A 21,184-nucleotide genomic window follows, 5' to 3' on the forward strand; every position below is an offset into this window, starting at 1 on the left:
ATAACTGTACCCTAAACCCACAGATATTTTAGTGGACACTTGGTGTGATGGACGTCTGTAGCTGCTAAAAGTCTCTGATGGGTTTGGTTTTGTTTATTTTTACAAAGGGGCTACTGGTTGTGCTAGAAACGCAATATTAAAAATCCAAACCGATGTCACTTATGGAGAGCGAGCATTTACCATAAGTTTGTCAGGTAAAGTTTGTTAATAATCTTTGCTACCTATTAAATGGTGCACCCTTTAGCATCGTAATTTCTTGATAAGAAGAAATGCACTTTCAGGAAACCCGAGCATGTTGCAGCATTAGTTATCTATGTGAATTTGTGTGTCCAAAGTTAAGACGTCAGCGAACAAACTCCTGCCAAGAAATCCTGTGTATCAGAAGGGTCTTTCCTCACTTCCTCATGTATAATTGCTCTGCTCGACCTGCTGAGCTGTGCCCTGCCCTTGAGTCGTACACAGGGGTGACCTTGCCATCCCTTGGGTGGGGTTGCAGGAGCGTGAACGACAGCAGGATCCAGCTGCCAGCGAGCCCTTTGCTGACTTGCAAAGGGAGCGTGCTCCACTGGTGTGTCTGCTGGGGTGCACAGTAATTGGGCTGGGGGAGGGTAATTGGGTAATTTTTCTCCTTATCAGATACTGGACACTCCTCCAGACGGTGGCAAAATGATTTGTGCATGTGGGTTTAATTTACATGGAGGTTTATCTGCACCTCTCATAGATGGATTCACGCAGCAATCTGTTTTGCCACAGGTCATTCACAGACAGCCCTTCTAAGGGGGGGTGAGTTGTAAGAGAGCATTTGTACTTGCCCGTGAGAGTGTCTGGATCCCTTCTTTACTTGCTTAAGGGCTTTTGTTACGGTCCGAATCAGGGTTTTGAGCTTCTAGCTCACTGGTCTCCTTCCTTAAATTGACTGGGACAGTGTTTACTTACTAATTGATCCTGTCTGCTATTGAGAATCATAGAATCATTCAGGCTGGAGGAGGCTTTTTAAGATCAAGTCCATGCTGTCTTGGTACCTCTGCCCCGGTATCTTGTGCGTGGCTTGAGTCCTGGTGGCAGTACATGTCTGTTGATAGTGTTTGCGGATACTGGAGAAACCCAAAGTCCTGGGTTTCTCTTCATCTCCAAGCTGTTGTTTTTGTTTTTGTTTTTTTCTCCTCTGGCTTTTGGAGAAAAGACAACATTTGTCTTCACAAGCAAGTTCTTTGACACCTGCTTTCAAATAGGTTAGTGTTTTCTAGTTCCCAGGTCGAGGAAAGCAAACCCAGGACTGATACGGCATTGACCTTTTGATGAAGGCAGCAGGCAGTCCACGTTGCTGTTGGTCCAACAGATGTGAACTTTCACTGTAACATGTGACCGTTTGCTGTTACCCCATGCTCACACTGCAGATAGAAGCGAAAAGGACTTGTGGCTGTTGAACATTGTATGCTACTCTGATGTTTGCTCTGCTCTTCATGAAGAAAAAAAAAAGACAACCAGAAAGAGCTGTAGGAATGAACTAAGGATTACTCTAATGGAAGAAGCTATGTGTTTCCATTTAGTTAAATGAAGAAGATTGCTGTCTGTCAATACCTGCAGAAGATGGGGGAGGGATTTCTGTTAATAGAGGGGTCTGTAAGGTACAGGGATATCAAGATTTAATGAGTAGAATATGAAGTGAGCTATATTCAAATGGGAGGTGAGATAGGTATTTGTTGCAGAGAAGTTATTGGAATAAGTATGCTAGTTCTTCAAACTGAGACTTTTAGAAAGCTGTTCAGAAAGAGGCTGTTTTGCTTGATTCCAAGTCAAGATTGTGATGTAGAGGCTGCTAAATGAATTTCTGTGGCCTTTGTATACAGACAGTAAGGCTAGATGAAGTTTCTGAATTTAAGCTCTGTTAATGTATTTAGCTCTGGCTGCAGACTTGTGTAGTCTTGATAAAGACTTTTGTCTGTCTCAGATTCCTGTCCATCAGATGAGACATAAAAAACCTCTTACCTCTCTCTCCATCTGACAGTTTAGCTGAAAATCCATCAGGACAGGGACTGCCCTTTGCATGTACTGGCTGATGCTGAGGCAGTGGGTCTTGGCTTTCGATTGAGGTTCTCTGTGGTAAATGATAAATGTCATATAGCAGTGAATCCAAAAATTCTGTATTTTTCAAAAAACAGACAAGGAAATGGTGATGTCTTTCTCAGGCCAAAGTTAACATTGTCGGTGGCATAGTCATATGGTTCTGTATTTCTTTTCACTATGTTTTATTACATTTGAGTATTTTTGTCACTATATGCTCGAAGCCATGCCTTTTGAAAAAAGGCCTTTTTAATGAAGGTGACAATGTTTCTGTGAGGCTTTCCATCCTCTCTTCATCCCCTCTCAAACTTCACAGAACTCTTTCCTCTGCCTGGGGATATCCCCAGCAGCTGCATCACCTTCCAGAGAGGTGGATGCTAGCGATAGAGGGTGCCACTGGAATTTACAGAGACTCGATGGCTGAACTGGGCGATCAGCATCATGGTTGCAAAAAGCACAGCAAGATGTTCAGTGACCACAGGTGGTCACGCTGGTGGTTTTACGTTGGATCCAAGCGGAAGTGTATGTGACAACTTACAGCCCCTTAGCTACATGCTCCAGCCTTCTTCAGTAATGACTCAGAGGACAATATTCTACCCTTCTGCAACGCCCTGGATTTTTCCCTGTCTTTTCCCAGCCCTAGCTCTGCCTGGTGTATGTGAGAGGCCCAAATCAAAACTTGACGTGTTTTACAAGACTCTGTTTTACTTCTGCAGGCTTTTCTTGGTGCTTCATCCGGTTGGTGCTTTTTTGGTTTTTTGCAGCGTTCATGGAAGCAGCTTCATGGAACTGCCGTAAGCTGCTTCTTAGTAATGACCTATTAGTGAAGCCAACAATAACAGCACTGTCTAGACCATCTGAACACAGCTAAATTATTCCTTTGTCCCTTCTTCATTTGCTTTCTCTCCTGACTGTTGAATTGTTTTGGGTGGTCCACGTTGACCTTCAGGCTTGCTGTTTCTCCCTTGACTTTCTTTTTTTTTTTTTTCTTTTCCTCTTTCAGCAGTGAGCCTACTGCACTAAGACTGAAACTCCAGGTTCCTCTCTCCTGCATACATGCTGGAACCAAAGCCATGTAGCTGTACCGGAAATCTGTATATGAAGGGCAGAGAGATGTGTCATCTTGTGGCTTTTTTATTTTACTTCATAATTGATTTTGCTAAGTACTGAATGCCCCAGATTCACATTCGTGGTGTCTGGGACCTGTGAGTCTTAACATCTTACAGAACTGAAAACTTGATGAGAGAAGGAGGTATTTTGGTTTTGATACAAGATCTTGCCAAAGTGGATCAGTGTACTTTAAAAGTATAAACCAAACCCTCCCACATCCACTGTAGCTCGACTGGTCATTGCTTCTTCGGCGTGCTCTTAGTTGATTTCTTGTGTGTGTTCCTCTCGTCTATTTGACTAGGGATATTTCCCCCCACCCTCAAACCTTTGGGAAATGAGTATCTTTGAGACCTCTGTTATATTTGGTTGGAAGTGGTCCTTGGTTGGGTGGGCTGGCAGCATGGTCGAATGAGCTTTGTCACGGGAAGCAGATTTAAAAAGCACAAAATTGGGGTGTTGGTGGGAAGTAGGGAAGAAAGAAATTAGTTTGCTGCTAAGGGAAATAACTGAAGATAAAGACAGAGCTGAGGATGGAAGACAAGACATCAGGGACGAAGGGACAGTGCTAAACACAATTGATTTTTAAGTTTCATTTTTGCTGCCTGTGTAATCAGCTTTTCTTTGTCCTGGTCTTCCATTGTAGAAATAGTCCTGTTTACTTGTTGTGCTGGGGAGAGAGGGCAGGCTTCATTGTACAATTCATCCTGTCAACCTGCAATACCTTAAGTGAATTTGTACAAAATGGTGCAAGAGTGAAGCTGGGCCAGAAGGTTGTTCAGGAGCAAGAACCTGCTCACGTTGCACAGTCAATGGTTTCCATGAGTCTCTTGAGTCCATCTGAGCTCTGTGGATACTTCATTGGTGTTGTGCAACTTGCAGCTGTTTTGTTCCGGAGCTGCAGCGAAGCCTGGGAAGATGTATATTTGTGTAGTTGCAGTGCTGCCTTCTCACAAGGCTGAAGCGTGCTTGGGTCCTGCCGGTGCTAGATCAGGAGAACCTGTTCTTGCGTGTCCCTTGGGCATGGGATTCCTGTTGATTCCTGGTGTTTTCTCTTGGGGAGAGACATCCATCCTGCACCCTCTGTTCGCTCAAACCAAGCCAAACAGAGAGCAAGCAGCCTGTGACGCCTCTTCTGCTGGAGATGCTTGGGAGTGGCATTTGGATTTAATTATCCAGTAAGCTTCAGTGCTTGTTTGAATTTTGACTGAACTGGCTGAGCTGGCTGCTTATTTCCATGGAACAAAGTTCTCCACCCTTCTTGGGAGTCAGCTTGGAGACCCCAAGAGCAGTAATTAGGATGGGCAAGAGGCTTGGTCTGGAAAGCATCAGTCCCTGTGCAAAACTGTCGTGGGGAGGACTGGGAAGTGTCAGTTTTGCAACCGATGATGCAAGTTGTGCTCCTGCTCTGAAGTTGCTTCCGAGCATGGTGTGGGGGTGTTTTTCGCTTTGTTTTGAACAGTTGGAGGCTTTGGTCATAGTCCCTCTGAAATTGCAGTTCTCTTGAACTAAAACCACACTATTAAAAGTGGCTTAAAAGCTGCTTAAATACACAGAAATACATTACTTCAAGGAAATAATGTATTTGTGCTTGTGCTTAAGTCATGTTCTTTCGCACTCCAGCAGCAGCAGCAAACAACCTTCACTGCTTTTATAGGAAGAATTTTTCTTACCTTGTGTCATAGCAGTGAAGGCATGAATGTGTGTATTGCCTTTTTGACCAGTAACACTCAGGGTTTATTACAAAAAGTTCTCATATGCTTTTCAGAATGGTTTCTGGCATTTCCTTTTTAGTAGACTACTGATTCTAGGCTGATTAAATTGATGGTTGGGTATTTCTGAAAATGGGCTAAACTTAAGCAGTTACTGAAAGTGAGTGGATGCTCTTTGCTGTGTTGGGAGAGATGCAAAAGGAAGCTTCTAGCAGAGATATGCAGCCAGACTTTCTAAGGAAATGTGAGTTTCATAATCATGCATGTGGGGCTGGAGCACCAGGAATTTTTAAACCTATATTTGATGTACTGAGAAGACTGTGTTGGAAAAGGTTTTGACAAAATGGATGGGTAGGTAGAGGAGGAAGACTTAGTTATTGCTTTGAGGGCAGTGTAATGTAAACCAAACTAACCTGTAACAAGTTATTTACTGATTGACAAAGCAAGGAAGGCCAATTTCCCATGAACTTCTGTCTTCTCTTTAAACACCAAGAGATTTCCAATGTCCAGGAAAAGTTTGAAGACCCTGACTTGGTAGCCAGTGTAAGCCCCATGTGGTAGGATAGGCAGAAGGACGTCCAGGTTTCCTGTACACCCTGCAGAGGTGACTTCCAATCAGTCTCACTGCTTTGCAGTGTTGCTCAATTCCAGCTTCCTTCTAGTGAAAATACATTGCAATCTTTTGTAACTACTGTCCATGTGAGTGATGAAGTAATCTGTCCTCTAGGAATAGCACTGAAGCAGTGACCTTGAATACTGGTCTTTAGTGGCAATATTGATAGGATCTGCTTCAGCTCAAAGATCTCTCTTTTTTGATGTCTTCAGAGGTGCCGTGTGCTTGTCGGACATCCTAGCAAAAGTGTGGTTCATACTATTGCTCTCAGCTGCATGGTTGATCCTTGTGGTGGGTATCCATGGGATGTAGTGGGAGCTCTCTGGGATGTGGTCTGTGGGGTTGTTGGGCCAGTTCTTGGGGGCTGCCAGGTCTTTCTCTTGGGAGGAATAGAGGGAGCAGCTTCCAGTCACTCCAGAACACTTTGAAGTTACTCTGTCCCTATTTGTTGGTTTATTATTTTTTATTATTATTATTGATCTCCAGCAAACCCTGTTGTTAACATCTCCTTGGGACAGCCACTGCTGAATCTTGTAAGTTCTGGAATATGCTTGCAGGGCACTGGTGGGATAACCAGAGATGCATCTCCTCGAAGATGCTGCCAGGCACGTCCAGGGAGGCTTGGAGGTGGAAGAGTGGTGATGAATCCGGTGGTTTTGCTAGAAACAGCCCAGCTCTGCTGCTGCCTGTTGAAGCCCAGTTTCCCTGTGACATTACAGGCTGCATTTTGTGTCAGGAAGAGTTTGTTGTCACTCGGGTTGGAAAAAAGAAAGGGATGAAGGGCATTTTAGACTTGATAGATTTGGTGGAAAATTCCTGGAGGGCGGTGTGTGGGGGTTTTGTTTTTGTGGGTTTTTTTTTTAACTTGTCCCTCCCCCCTCAACAAAAAAAGTTGGGTTTTTTTGTTGTTTTTTTCCTACTACAAAAATCTGTCTGGAAAACTATGCTTGCCCACAGAGGTCCCTTCTAACAACCCTCCCCCCTCCAAAAAAAACCACCAAACCACCCCAAAACCAAAACTACGGGAACACTCTTGTTGGTTTTTGTTTTGGGGTTTTGTTCCCCCCCCACCCCCTGGAACTAGAACGGAAAGTTATCTATCTTGAGTGTTTTCCTGTAGCATTTCAGGTTATGCTCCCTGCCATCCTTCCAGAAAAACAAAACTGTATTTTTAATGGGTAGGGAAATGCAAAACGGAAGAGGAATCAGACTTTAGTGTACTTTGATATGAATTTTACTATTTTATTAATGATATATTTAATATTGATAACAAAATATATATTCCAGTTACATTTTAAATATATATATATATACACATATACATTGCCTACAGGAAAATGCAGGCATTAGAGCTCATTTCTGAGCTCTAAAATAAGTGACACTGAATTTTAAACATTTTTCCCCATTTCCCTTCTTATTTCTTTAATGAGATGGCTCTGGGTGCACAGCATGCATAAGAAGTCTTTTTCTCACATCTTTTTTTTTTTTTTCCCCCATAGCTTTGGTCCTGATAAAACCCATCAGGAGGAGTGGGAAAAAAGGAGATGATGTTGTATCTCAGCACAAGGATCCAGGACTTAATCCTTCCTGGGGAAAGAACCTCAGTGTTTGGGTCCACTTCTGTCTGCTTTCATACCGTTTTTGTCACCTTTCACATCTTTGCAGACTTTGAGTTAAATCTGTAGGCGGGCTTGGCACAGGGGGTGGCTCTGTCCCTGGAGACGCACAGTTTTACTGAGTGTGTAAAACTCGCATTACAAAACGTGGTAGCTGTATTTATATTTTTACAGTAATAGCTACATGTGCCTAATACCTGCCTGTCTTGACTGTATCATAACCATGGAGCATGCAACGGGTTTTCACACCCTCCTAACAAGTGTGCTGTGCCCTAGGACTTGATAGGGTTTTTAGTGCTCCCGGTTGGTATTTTGCAGCGTAATAGTTCACTTGAAGAGACCACAGCCATAGATGTAAAAGTCTTGAAAAGGAGGAAATTGGTTTCAGATCGAATGGGTCCTTCAAAGTTCTCTAGTTACTGCAGAAATCAGAAATACTATATAAGTTCTCAGTGTGTGTGTTTGTCTATCCGGCATAGCTGAGTTTGTTACCTCTTCTAATGAGTTTCTTGCCCTTGCCCATGGTTTCTCACTGGCTCTAGTTTTGAAAATCAGTTGTGGCTCTAGAGCCTCTTTAATGAAGAGGGAGGCAATGAGGCAACGAAGAACTGTGGTGTTCTTCATCACCTGCTGCGTGAGCTTTCTGGGTCCTGAAAAGTTTGTCCTGTAGAGCACCACCTTGTAGTTCACAAACTGTATCCAGCCCCCCTGGGCAGCGCATGTGGTCTGTTGGTGCCTCTCTAAAAGGCCCCGTGGGCAGTGAACGTGGGCTACGAGCTGAAGGAGCAGTGGTCACCTACACCCAGCCACTGGCTTTTTTTCTGATGATCTGTGATGAAGAAACCTGTATTTCCAAGACACGATGGACTGGGAGGGACTGCGGTGTAGTCTTTGAATGCCCATCTTGATAGGAAGGCTAGACATCGTGTCTTTTGAACACTTTGGGCTGAAAGACTATATTTGCAATACTGTATTTTTTACTCTGCGCTACCAGGGGCAAGGTTGCCTTCCACACTTCAGTTGTCTCTCCTTCTTTTGCAGATGAAGAAGAAGCTCTGAACTCTATTATGAAGGATTTGGCAGCATTAGGCAAATGTGGGGGTCTGCTGGACAACAACAGGAATAAGAACAGTGTCCACTCCAGCAAACAGGTAAGGCATTGCTTCAGTCCACCCCAAAGTCCAGTAGACCAAAGAGGTGGACGTAGTGCTTACCGTGCTGGGAGAACTGAGTTTAGATGTTAAACAAGTTGTGGGAGCTCAGCACATCAGAAATAATGTAATTTTACCCAGGTATAAGCTTCATGACCTCTTTTTGAAGAGCTGAAAAGGATCTACAGGCATCCCTGTATCGCAGAGGAGCAATGGAGGGGCAGAGGAGAAGAGTGATACCGGAAATCATTTACAGATATAGCAATAGAGCCTGAAACTGGTTTTAAATCTCAAATCCCACCCCAAGGCACTTCTTTCTCTTGCTTAGAACTGCAAGTAGTAGAACAGGCAATGCAGCTTTAAGGTTTGGATTAGTCAAATGTTTTCTATTGACAGTGTTGATGAAATACGGTTTTTAGCATGTGCATATTTTGCTTCAGATATTTGAAAGAAATACTGTTAACTTTGAGCTGTAGACACCCGGGCTCTTTTGGGAGGAATAATGTCATTCTTATATAAAGTGTTTAAATATTAATTACCAGTGTTTATCTTCATGCTGCTAAAACCAAACATTTTGGCCCTGTTGCACATTCAGAGTTGATCTGGTGAGCAAAAACATTGTCCCTTGGGCAATGTCAGAAGTTATTTGCTGACATTGATATAATAGCTAAAGTGGATTTAATAGCCTGTTTCTGTATGGAGCAAATATTACGCAAACATGGAAGTTGTGAAGAAGGAATTCAGTTGTCAAAATAGCAAGAAACAAAGAAGAGGAAAAATAATTAAGAGGACCAGGAAGGTGCTGGAGAAGCATTTGAGCAAACCCACTTGGAGTTCGACTTCTAGTGCTGTGGCATAGAATAAGCTTTCAGTCAACTTTGCAATTGCTGAATGCCTAGCAAGGAGGAAAACAAATTGTCATTTATTGTTGTCATGCATATTTTAATGGCACTTGTGCTACTAACAAAGAACTCTGGATGCAAAGGGGGAAAATCCTTTCCCAAATCCCTCTAGGCTTCCTAGACACATGCAGACGAAAACACGTGCGCACGTAGCATGTCTGTTTTAAAGTGTATCCTGGCGGTAGCAGCTGTCCAAGTTGAATCACTGGATTTGTGTTCAGCTTATGCTGAAGTAAGTCCAAGATGTTTACAAAACTGACCAGAGAAATTCAGAGCTGGCTCTGCAGCTGCAGGCAAAGCAGACAATCCAGCACAGCTTTGGATGGCTCCAAGGATAGCATTTTCTGCAAGTTGATGGGTGGGGACCATACCAAACCATCTTGGGCTGCTTTCAGGATAGCAAAGCTTTTTAGACTTCTCTCAAATAGCATATTTTTCTCACACTGGGGAAAAATCCCTGCTGTCATTTTTGAAATGTAAATGCTGCAGATGCACGGTTAACTGCATAATTAGTTGAGAATAAGGAAAATAAGAGTTTTCACTGGCAGAATTCTTATCTACAAAAGTTTCATAAAGTTGATGTAGTGCAGTAAAATTCATATCTACAGCCCATCCATTCTGTAGCCTCGTTCATAAATCACCAATGGAGTTATGTGGTGCTCTGATACAAGGTTTAGAATTGTTGGCTGCCACTTGTATTTGATTGTATTGTATTAGGAATCAAAATTTCCTTCCCAATTACAGCATCGATGCTTGGAAAAACATTTACTCCTTTGTATTTTAATTCTTATCTATAAGTGGACCAGCTGTAGCTGCATGCTTATTGTTACTCAGAGCTCTCTGATGGAGGAGATGCAAATAGCAGCATCCCACTCTCCTCGCGGATCCAGGATTGAGGATTCAGACCAACAGGCCCCACGAGATGAAGCGTGCTGGAGTATGCTGAATTGTTGCTTCACTAAATTGGACTAGCTAGAACAAGTCTGGCTTGCGGGGTGATGGGAGTCTAGTCTGCGAGGTGGGGAGTGGCCAAAGTAGGTGGAATTATTGGGGACTTGGTTCATGTTTGCAGCTCGAACTTTTAATCAACTTGTTCAAGTCCCTTTTAGTTTTGGGTTTTTTCCTTGTCTTTTTAGCACAGAAATTGATGGCGGGGGGAAAGATTGCTTTGGAACTGCTGTTTTCATGCCTGTGATTTGTTGTCCCTTTGGTACTTGGTGTTCCCTTGTATTTTTTCCCTTTTTTTATTGTTTTCTTTAATCAGGTTGGCTGGCTAGGCTGAAGGATGCACTGTGCAATCTCCCTTCTTGGAGGCAAAGAGTGAGGCATGGGACATTTAGATGCTAAATTGCCCTCTTGAGAATCACATTGTAGGTGTCTCTTCTGAGGCTGTGCAGCAACATGCTCACATTGAAATACTTGGGTCTGGACATTCAGTTGTTAGATTAAAAAACAACAAAACCAAAAATATTTCTGTGGAAAAAAAAGCTCTTCTAAGGCATGGGAATCCTTTAGTCAGTGTTCCAAATTTCCACTGAAAAACACTTTAAATAAGAATGTGTTGACTAACTAGCCTGTCCCTTTGAGGCTTGCAGCAATTTTTTGATCCGCAGAAAAACACAACCGAAGTGCTATCTCATCCTTGTCTCCTGGAGGGGTTCCTTAGTGCTCTCCTGACAGCATTTGAAATGTAGAGCCTGCCAGATAGTATTCCTTGTAGACCTGGGCCACACAAGAAAGTAATGTGCGGTGGTGCATGCTACACCATACTTCCCAAAAATATCGACAGTTTTGCTTCAGATCATCTTATGATATGAACATCCTTTTGCAAATTGCGTAAAAATCTTTGTGTTTTTTAGTTTGCTTTCTTTATAAATGAGTTTAGGACTGAGGCTGAGTTTCTGGATGCTTAATGCCTCATGGCAGAACAAGCCAGAAATGAGAACAGCAATACTTGACACAAGGTGCAGATGAGTTTCTTCCCCTGGATTGCCCAGGCAGCTGGCAGCAGGTGTGATGTCTGCACTTGAATCTCCTGAGTCCTGGTCAGGTGTGTCAGCCACTACATTACACTGCCTTTCTGCCTTGTGAGAAAACAGGGTAGAGGGATAGAGATGGGCGCGCTTTTCCTTCCACATGTAAGTCACCATCTTTAAAAGGAAGCTGTTCTTTGGGAACAGGGGGTTCATTCTGACATTATTCCTGGTGCATCATCTGCACTGTTATTCCTTTATTATGCCTTTTATCACTCCACTGTTCCTTGTCCATCCTCTGGTGTGGCTGGAAGGAGTCCTTTCAGACTATCTCCTGGACTGAACAGACAAAGGGGTTTGTTTATAGCAGTGGCTCTGAAGAGGAGAAGGAGAAAACAGCAGACTAAAGATATGCATTGTGATTGCTAAGGAAAAGGATGAGTGAGATAAGAAGGGAAACAACAAAGAGTTAGAAATCCCAAACAAAAGCATGGAGTAGAAAGGAACAACTATATTAATATTCATTTTGCATCTGTCTATTTATGTGCCTATCCATTTATTTATAGAAACAACACTGGGCAATTCGCAGTATGAAGTTGGTTGTTGGTGTTGGGGCTTTGTCCCAGCTGCTGACAGCTAACGATTCCTCTGCCGTGTTAATTTTGATTGCAAGTTCTCCTGTGGCATTAAAGTCTGATATTTGTGAGGAGCGTTTTCCCATGCACAACCAATGTCAGACTGACCTGAAAGTTGTTCTTTTAGTAAATTACCTCTGGACTCTCTTTTCTTTGGCAAGTTGGATGCAGGAGAAGGCTTGCTCATAACTAGAATAAACTACAGCTCATGTTTTAGGGCCCTCTGTCTCTAGGTCTTCAAGGAGCCTAAAAGGAGTTTAGCTTTATCACCTCTGTTTTGGCATTGGGGAATGTGATGGGGGTCCATAAATATCACCTTGAAGATGGGAGTGTTTATGGCGAGCTCTACAGGGATCGCCCCACTTTAGAGGGGCAGAAGCGAGGGACCAAGAGGGGCAGCACTGGCTGGGAAAGCCTTGGGCTGGGGATGGCAAAAGCAGCGGAGTCCCAGGGATTTGGGGCAGAGGCTTCCCCTTGTCTGTGTGTGGAGCTGACTTGGGTGCTAAGAGGGTAATGCCAAGGAGAAATCCAGCTGGATAAAAAGCTATTCCCTGCCAGGTAGGTGGTTTTGGATAAACATATTGAAGCCAGTGATTTCTGCTGCTGTACAAACCAAAAATATCTGTAACAGGGAGTGGTGGACACTCTAGACATCATCTTTCCACTGGCCTCTGAGCTGCTCACGTGCTGGGCTTGCTTGTTCAGAGGAAAGGAGCTGTAAGTTCCCAGGGGGACCAGGATATCTCATAGCTCCCACCCCCCGAGAGGGGAAGGGGGCAATCCCAGACAAACCCCTTTCTGTCTGATTGCTGAATAACCCAAAGTGCGTGGGGGTTCTGTGCAGATAATTCCTAATGACGTGGATTAGTCATCTCCTATTGCGGTTTAGGGACATGGTCCAGCTGTCTGGCTTGTAACGAATGTCCCGTTGCTAAAAGCCGGGGCGAGCGCAGGACTAATGCAAACAACGTGCACGTCGGGGAGGTGCAGAAGTCCCACCAGCCTGGCCCTGCAGTGCTGATTTCTCTTGCCTGAAGCCAGGAGTTGAGGAGGAATCCCACTGCTTTGTGGCTTTGTACAAAGGAGTAACTAGAGCACTAATGCTTGAACGCTGCACTGCTCAGCAGGGCTTTCTCATTGTTTCCTAATCCAATGAGCAGAAAATGAGAGAAGTGAAAATAATTCCTCTGCTCACCGTCAGCATGCCAAAGTATGTCTCTTTCATTGTCCCTATTTTACCCAGGGGGGAAACTGAGGCAAAGTGCGTGCCCAAGGTCTCATGGGTGGGTGAGAGCACAGCTGGAACGAGCCCCTCTCAGGGCAGCGCTGAAGGGAACAGGAGGCCCCTTGTGATAATTTTTCCTGCCTTTCTTGACCTCAGAAGAGTTAATGCTGGAGTCAGAGGCTTTGTCCCAGGTGGTTTGTGAGGCAACCATGGGTGGAAGAAGTGATCCAAAAGGCCTTGTCCCTGTGGTGTCTCAGCTGGACGAAGCTGCCCACTGGTCAGGTTTGACAAGAGCAGCTTAAAAAGCAAGCTACAGAGGTGGGGATCCAACCAGAATGCTATTTCTGATGGCAGCTGAGTTTTGGAGGAGGAGAGGACGTGGAGGGAGGAGTCTTTGAACTTGGTGTTGGTCCGGGATCTTGAAGTGTGGCAGTTCTAGGTGCATCAGCGCTCGGTGCCATGCTAGCACACGGGCAGACGTGGATGCGTGGGTCTGTCTCCTCCGCTGGGTCCCTGCCTGCAGTCAGTGGCATTGAGGTGATGCAGCCAGGCTGCCCTGTGCTTCCAGACACCATTCTCCACAGGCATGGTATTGCTCAGCCCGGACCCATAGCCTGATCTGATTGACCCTGTGGGTGTTCAGCAGCGAGGGTGCTCAGCGACTTCTGTTCCTCTGAAGCCACTTCCATTTTAGGCATAACCGCATGTTTTCCGGCTCTCCGTGTGTGCTTTTATTACAAACAGCAGTCAGCTCTTCAGGGATCTCTGTATAAGATCGTGATTCACTTCGTTTGGAAACACTTTTTCCATATTTTTTTTTCCTCATAATTTTCCTTAATCTAAACCAGCGTGCAGGGCTTCTTGCTTCCAGCTCTGGGGGCTGAGGTTGGCCAAGCTTGCTGGGGTGCATGGTCCCCAGCCAAGTGAGCAGAAGCAGTTGCCCCTAACCCCGCCCCGCCCCCCCCCCCCCCCCCCCCCCCCAATTCCCGTCAGTGCTTCCTCTGAAGCTTGGCAGTTGTGATCTTTTTGTGAAATTTGAAGTTTTGAGGAAGGAGCTAAAAATACCTCAATGAAAGCCTGGAAAGATGGTGATGGGTTTGTGGCGGCTGCAGTGGCATTGCTTTTTCCTTTCCAAGGTGGATGGCAAGAAAGAGTAAAATACCATTTGTTAGCAGGGCTGGAGGAAATGCCGGTACGAGTATCTTGGAGAAGAAATTATTCCAGAAACGAAGGGAATTACTGTGGTATTTCCTGTCAGGGTTGTCGCTTGTTTTGTTTGTGTCGCAGCAGGGGCTACAGGCGCCAGCCGAGACGTGGGCTCCGCTGTGCCCCGTGTCACACGGAAATGCACGTGGAGAGGGAAGGTTGCTCAGTATGAACAATCCAGGAGATCAAACATCTAAATTTTGTGCTTGACTCTGCCACTCTTCTGCTTCATAGAATGAATCACAGCATAGTTTAGGTTGGAAGGACCTTCAAAGATCATCTAGTTCCCACCCCCCCTGCCATGGGCCGGGACACCTGCCACTAGACCAGGTTGCTCCAAGCCTCGTCCAGCCTGGCCTTGGGCACTGCCAGGGATGGGGCACCCACAGCTGCTCTGGGCAGCCTGTGCCAGTGTCTTACCACCCTCATCATAAAAAAAAAAACCAACAATATTCCTAATATCCAACCTAAATCTCGCTTCTTCCAGTTTAAAACTGGTGTCCTGTGTCCTGGCACTACAGGGCCTGGTAAAAGTCTCTCTCCATCTTGTAACACACCCTTCACATCTTGAAAGGCTGCAGTAAAGTCTCCCCAGACCCTTCTCTTCCCCAGTCCAGGCTTTTTCTTCGCACCCTTAGGTGAAGCACCTTGCGCCTTCATACCTCAGTTTCCCCTGCTTGCTCTGCTGCCTGCCTCAGCTTTCACAGTGCTCCACGACACCGCTGCTGAAATCCTCTGCCAAAGCTCAGTGTTTAAGGCAGGTGCCTTGTGGCATGGCGTTACCCCTCTCCTCCCCTCTGTTTAACACAAGCTCTTCTTGGATGTCTCAGCTTGTTCTACACCAGCTAATGCCCTCTTGACTGAGGGGAGAACAAGGCTGCTGTTAACATCATTTGACATCTCATGGCAGAGAGGGTTAATAGCACGATGTGAGTTGTGCAAGAAGGGGTCACTGTTGTCTCCATTCCTCATGAAATTGCAAAGGTGAGTAGGACCCAGCAACCTCTTCTGTGACCCGCCCTCGAGCATTTGCACCTTGTTTTGAGGTCCTTGCGGAGAAGGTGCTGGTCCTCTGGTCCTGCCTTCCCCTTGGTTGTGCATTTGAGGTCCTGGGTGCAGACTCGTGTGAGATTTTGCTCCAGCACTTGGCCATGCCCCAGACTCCCTGTGTAATCTTAAACAAGTTGCTCCAAACCAGATTTCCATGGGTGTAAAAAATCACAGCCGGCTCTGGCATTTAGGAAGTGTTTTGCGTTCCCTTGGGATTTCCTAGTGCTTTGGGCACTGCCCACTTCTTTTTTTAAAGAAGGAAAAGAGTATTTGTTGCTGATAGCAGCAATGAATTCAGCTGTAGCTGTGGCTCAAAAACATGAGCAAGCCAAGGGAAGACTGAAAATTAAAACTAACCAACTTCCCTGTCTATAGATAAGTATATATTTGTCCTTCCAAATGCTTCTGAGCTTAAGGTCTTGGTTTCTTTGAGGGAGACAAGAGGTTGTATCAGAAAGAAAAGAAACCTAATTAAGAAATGAAGTGGGTTTTCATTCCCCTGTTGCAGCTGGTGTGTGTGTTGCTCTGCTCAGAAGCAGAGCGAAGCACTGTGGGGCAGCTGGCTTACTTCTGTTGGCTTTGAGCCACAGCACATCAGCCCTGTTGTTGATGTAGAAGAAAAGGATGCAGCAGGGTTGTGGCTCATTTTTTTTTTCCCATTTTCTTCTCTCTCTGGAGCTTTATATGCGTGTTTTGACATTTTCCAGCCACAAGCTGTTTTTCAGAACGAACTTGTCTGTGAAATTTGTGTTGCTCAGCATAAACAGGCAGTGTGTGCTACATCCCAGCTCGGTGCAGCATTCAGAGCTGTGCTGAAAGTGAAACCTCTGTTTTGAAAGGTTTCCTGCAGTGAGGCCGGAGCTGCATGTGCTTTTCCCCTTACACGTCCTGCTTCTTTGTAAGGAGAAACCTCGAAAGTTCCTTGCCCTGATTTTTTTTCCTTTACTTTAGAGAAGGGCTTTGCAGAGCTCCATGCAGTGAACACACACCAGCTGATTTATTGCCAGCATTCAGGAGGGATCAACCAGCCAGGGCCTGTTCAAAGAGGCACATGCAAGTAAAATTTGGCATAAAAGGGCCCATATCTTTTTTCCTTTTCCAACAGAGGTAATCCAAGGTAGCAATTTCACCTGTATTTTCCTGTCTCGCTAGAATGACTTGGACCTTCAACACTGGGTTGGTTATGGTCATCTCTTTTGAGTTTTGGACTGTTTTAGAGTTAGTTTGGTCTTTTTAAGAGTCAGGCCTGGTTCTAGAAGTGAACCTGGAGTTTTTCCAGATGTTGTGGGTCTGGAGAACTGGCTGTAGGCACTGAGGTGATGCAAGTGCCTGTTTAGCACAGGCCTCTAATGCTGATGGAGTGCCCCATTTGGTGACTGTCCCAGCACTGGTTCTTCCCAGCCTTTCTGGAAACACACAAAATGCCACAAGCAGAGATAAAAAGCATGCATTTCAGATGAGCCAACATGTTCACCCTGAATCTGCTGGGGTTTTTTAAGCTTTTCAACCAAATTGCCTCCAGCCTTGACTTCCTGAACTTCAGTGGGTGTTCGCAGAACTTGAGCTGTCAGATTAAAAATAAACCTAAGGACGCCCATCCAGCTCATTTTCCTCATTACAGACAAGGCTGTTTCGATGTGGCTCTGCTTTCCCTCTGAGAGGATGGAAAGTGTGCCTTTACGCGCTGGCAGCCCAGGGTTAGAGATAAGGCCCTTGCTCAGGAAGGGTTGTCACCCACCCGTTCGGGGATTATGCCTGTGAGATGCCGGTGGCACGGGACCGAGTCATCGCTGGTGTTACACCTCGGAGGGAGGCAGCGAGCATTTCTTTCTCCATGGGAAGAAAACTACTATTGGAGGAGGCTTGTGTGCACTAGTCGGGGCAGAGCCCTGGTTAACTGAGGTGACTAAACGTGGTCTGGGAAGTAAAGAGGGTTTTGATCTGCCTTAGAGACCATTGGAAAGTGCTGGGAATGAGCCAAGGGGTGCTAGAGGCATGCTTGGCTCAGGCTTGGTCTGAGAAGCAGAATGAATGAAAAGGCTCCTTGTGGTCTCGATTGCTGCTAAATATGCACAAATAGAGGATGGGAGAAGTGGCTTTTACTAGTCCCTGCACAGCTGTGTACCCAGTCTGCCTGTGACTCTGCTGGCTCTTCTTTGGGCAAATTTAATGGTTTCTCTTGAGGTGAGCAATGGGTCAGATCAGGGTGGGCGTTTAGTGTGTGTAGTGTAGTGCCTTGATATACTTTGCATTTTGTAGGTCCTAACGAAATAACAGCCACCACCATCCCAGCACTGTTGCCTTTTAAAACCAGAGACTGTCTCTCCACTTCCATTATAGGATGCTTGCTTTTACTTCTTATTTCTTTGCCCAGAATCTTCCTGTGCTCTATTAAACATCCTCTGAGCTTTGCCTTTCAGGTTTCCAATAGAAAAGTACTTGGATAAAACCATGGGAAGTGCTGAAGATGGACAGACATCAGACACTTAACATGTTTGCCTCTGATGATAGTGCCTTGTTCCCAACTGAGTTCAGAGCATTCCCAATTTCCCACTTTTATTAATGCATTTCAGTAAAACTAACAGTTATACAGATGAGCGAGTGCCCTCTCGTTTACAGAAGACCTTATTTTTTGACAAGCACATTTATCAGCAATGTGGAGTTTTCCCAAGTGTGCAAGTCCAGCAGACAGCTTGGCCCTAAATAGACAAGGTGCCCAGTGCAGTTAGGGGAGGCTCCCTGGGAGCTCCTGTCAGCGTTGGGTCTGTGAGTCAGTCTGGGATGCAGTTTGGGACCTAACCATTTTCTCTGTTTTCTTTCAGCAGCGAAATGTCAGGATCAAGTTTGAATATGAAGGAGAGAAAAGGTATGTACCCAACCCAGTCCCTGACACGTGCAGGGACAAATTACCTTTTCTAGCCAGCATCGTCCCACTGGCTTCAGCCAGCTGCAGATGAGCTCACAACAGGATTCATTCCCCTAAAATCAACTGCAGTTTTATATGCAAGAGCCTTGCCTCGTCATCCTGTTTGCCACAAGTACCTCCTGGGATTTGCATGCAGGCAAAGTGATTCCAAGCTGGAAGTCATTAAATGCCTCTTACCAGGGACACAGGGTGCACGCTTGGATTCCTTTTCTTTTTTTAATTCTTGAGCCCTGCTGAACCACAGCTGAGCTGCAACTCTACAGAAATGTGTCCTTTGATTAACAGCCTATGACACTTAAGATAACCAGATTTTGGGCACAGGTCCCATAAAAATAGAGCTGGGAGTTAAAGCTTGCCCGCCCTTCCCTGCTTGACATTTTCATGGAATCACCTCTGCTCAGTGACGGTGGTGGGGCAGGACACAGGGCTGGAAACTCACAGGCTGATGGTCCAAGTTGCGTGTTAAAGCCAAAGAAAATTTAAGTAGCATTACCGTAGGGCTAGACAGTACCTGCTGATAATGTACCTATAGATCTGCGGAATGGGGTGGTACAGGAGAGTCACAGGATGCCAAACTGCATCATTCTCTCTTCCATCCCCCCTCCCTATTCAGAGATGCTTGCTGAAAATGGAGGTGATGAATCACTGACCAGTGCCTGATCCTGGGTCTTCTCCAGTGGAGGGCTGCTGGAATTCCTTCTTTTCCACCTGTACTTCACGGTAGGGGGAGGAGCAGAGGAGCTGCACTAGGATTTTGGGTAGATACTCTTGCAGGGTTGGTCAATTCCCCTCTTGAGCATAGCAGATGGAGCAGCATTTCTGTGAGTGTAAAAGCAAGGAGCGAGCTTTATGCTTTCTGATAGGAGAATAGAGGTCCTTTCTTCTGAATTGTCAGTCTAACCCTGAATTCCAATATGCTTCCGCTAAATGGAGACCGTTGTTGTTTTTGTTTGTGTATACAGGATTATCCAGTTTTCAAGACCAGTCAAATTCAAAGAAGTGGTGCAGAAGGTCACGGATGCTTTTGGACAGACGATGGACTTAGTTTGTGTGAACAATGAGGTACTACTCTTCCCCTTATTGCTAAGGGGGCATTTTATGGTGTCTGGTGGCCACTTCAGAACTGAGCAGTAGTTTATTCTTAAGGCTGTAATTTTGTCTTGTACATGGATGTGAAGAAAAGTAATCTTATGTTGTGGTTCCCAGCTAGTGAGCATACAAGAGCTGTTGTATGGACACAGATCAGTTGGATTCTCAGACTCCAAACCGGACTTTTCTTTTCTCAAAATTATTTCAATTAAGGCCTATTACAGGAATGTCATCTTTCTCCCAGAACAAAAAATTCCCCTAACTCAAACAGCAGGAAGAATTAAGTAACTGAGATGATGGAGATGTTGTCAATTCAGCTGCACAGTCAGCAGCGGTAGATGTTTTCCCATTAACACCCTTGGGGCAATAGGACCAACTTTCAGAGTATGTCTGGCTGGTGAGAGCACACACAGGGCAGAGAGGAGAAGAGCTGAGTCCAAATGGCTTTCCTGCGAGCTACATGAAGGGGCTGTAGGCTACTGCATGCCTGGGCTGGATGTGAAGCCTTCCCATTTTGGGGGCAGTGGCAGGAGCATGGTGAAGTGCAGAGCGTGAGGGACAGTGCTGCTAACGCAGCGTACTCTTATTTAGGGTTGACTTTGTTTCACCCCAAAACCCCAGAACCATGTGCATGTTCTTGTGGTGAAATGTGCATCACGGAAGGTTCCTTTAGCAGGTCCTGTGGCCACATACAAGCAGCCAAGAAGCTTTCCCTCTGTGATCCTGGCACTGTAAGGCTTGAAGGTCTGTCTTCTCCATCCTTCTTCATAACATGGGCCGCTGTGTTTTTCCATCTTTTTTCTTTGAGACCAGCACTGTGTCTGGAAAGAGGGTACTACTGAGGGCCTTTACCTAGAAGGGGCCAATGCTTGGCATCTGTTTTGGTGTGCTCAGTGTTTTCTTGTGAGGCATCTTGCCATGAGCTGTGTAGGCATCTGGAGCCACTGGACTCTCAAGTTGTGTTTGGCTTCGTGAAAGAGGAGAGGGCCAGATGACAGATAGATGGCCTTTAAACAAGCTGTCAGGACAGCTTGCTTGTTGAATTTCTAATTGCAAATTACTAACAGCCTTTCTCTAAAGTGTGAATGGAGAGAGAGAAACTGTAAAGAGAGCTTTCTCCCTTTTATTTTTCTTTTTTTTCCCCCTCCCTTCTGTTTCAATGGAGATTTGATCTACAAAAAAGTTGCTATTCTTTTGTAATAGGTACCTCATGATACCAAAGTGTCCGCTGGGTTTTGGTGTTGAATGCAGTCAGGTTTCTAATCTTGGGCATTCTCTGACAGCCCTCCTGGGAAAAGCCTGCCATTGAATTCTCCAGGAATGACTCATTTCATTCCAGGTTTCTTTCCACTGGAAGAGAATTTATTTCCAACAACAGCAAACAGAAGCTTAAATAATGCATTTTATCCCATGCTAGAGACTGTCTTCCTGGGCATGTGCCCAGCAGTTAGCAGGACCATGAGCAGGCCTTTGGGTATTCCTAACTTCTTAGGGTTGAGGATGGCTTCCAGTCCGTGTTTTGTTCTTCTATACATAAAAATTCTGCTTTGTGAGAACCCACACCTTTGGGAAAGGGTCTGAGCAGTAGTAATTCAGGGTTGTTATTGTGGAAACACTATAAACAGACAAAAGTGACCTTTTGGAGAGATAGCTTACCTATCCACATGGTGACACCCCCAACATTTTGCTCCTAGCGTGTTCTCGGTCAGGGTTTTGAGTCTCACGACAGCCAGTCTCAGGGACAGCCTGACCACAAACTCAATACAATTAAATGTTTCACCCTTTCTTCTTGCTCACTGGGAGCTGTGCAGTAATTTGTTGTTGCCATCAGATGTTTCTCTTGCAGTAGCACCTTGTAGACCAAAGTTACACTGAGGTCAACAGGCCCCTGCAAAAGCTTACTAAATGGCAGTCC

At 45.2% G+C, this 21,184-nt stretch overlaps 1 protein-coding gene across 3 annotated transcripts in view; it reads left to right on the forward strand.

Annotated features, from left to right (window-relative positions):
* The window catches only part of LOC101923251 (mitogen-activated protein kinase kinase kinase 3-like), an 82,373-nt gene that overhangs the window by 29,560 nt on the left and 31,629 nt on the right, over positions 1-21,184 (forward strand). For 2 of the 3 annotated variants that reach the window (XM_027791773.2, XM_055805870.1), the window contains 3 exons: positions 8,154-8,263; positions 18,077-18,120; positions 19,143-19,242. In XM_027791773.2, coding sequence (XP_027647574.2) covers positions 8,154-8,263; positions 18,077-18,120; positions 19,143-19,242 — 254 coding nt within the window. The remainder of the gene's footprint in view (positions 1-8,153; positions 8,264-18,076; positions 18,121-19,142; positions 19,243-21,184) is intronic. The other variant, XM_027791774.2, reaches the window with a different exon arrangement.

This window comes from Falco peregrinus, chromosome 5, assembly GCF_023634155.1.
Source record: "Falco peregrinus isolate bFalPer1 chromosome 5, bFalPer1.pri, whole genome shotgun sequence".
Taxonomy (NCBI): domain Eukaryota; kingdom Metazoa; phylum Chordata; class Aves; order Falconiformes; family Falconidae; genus Falco; species Falco peregrinus.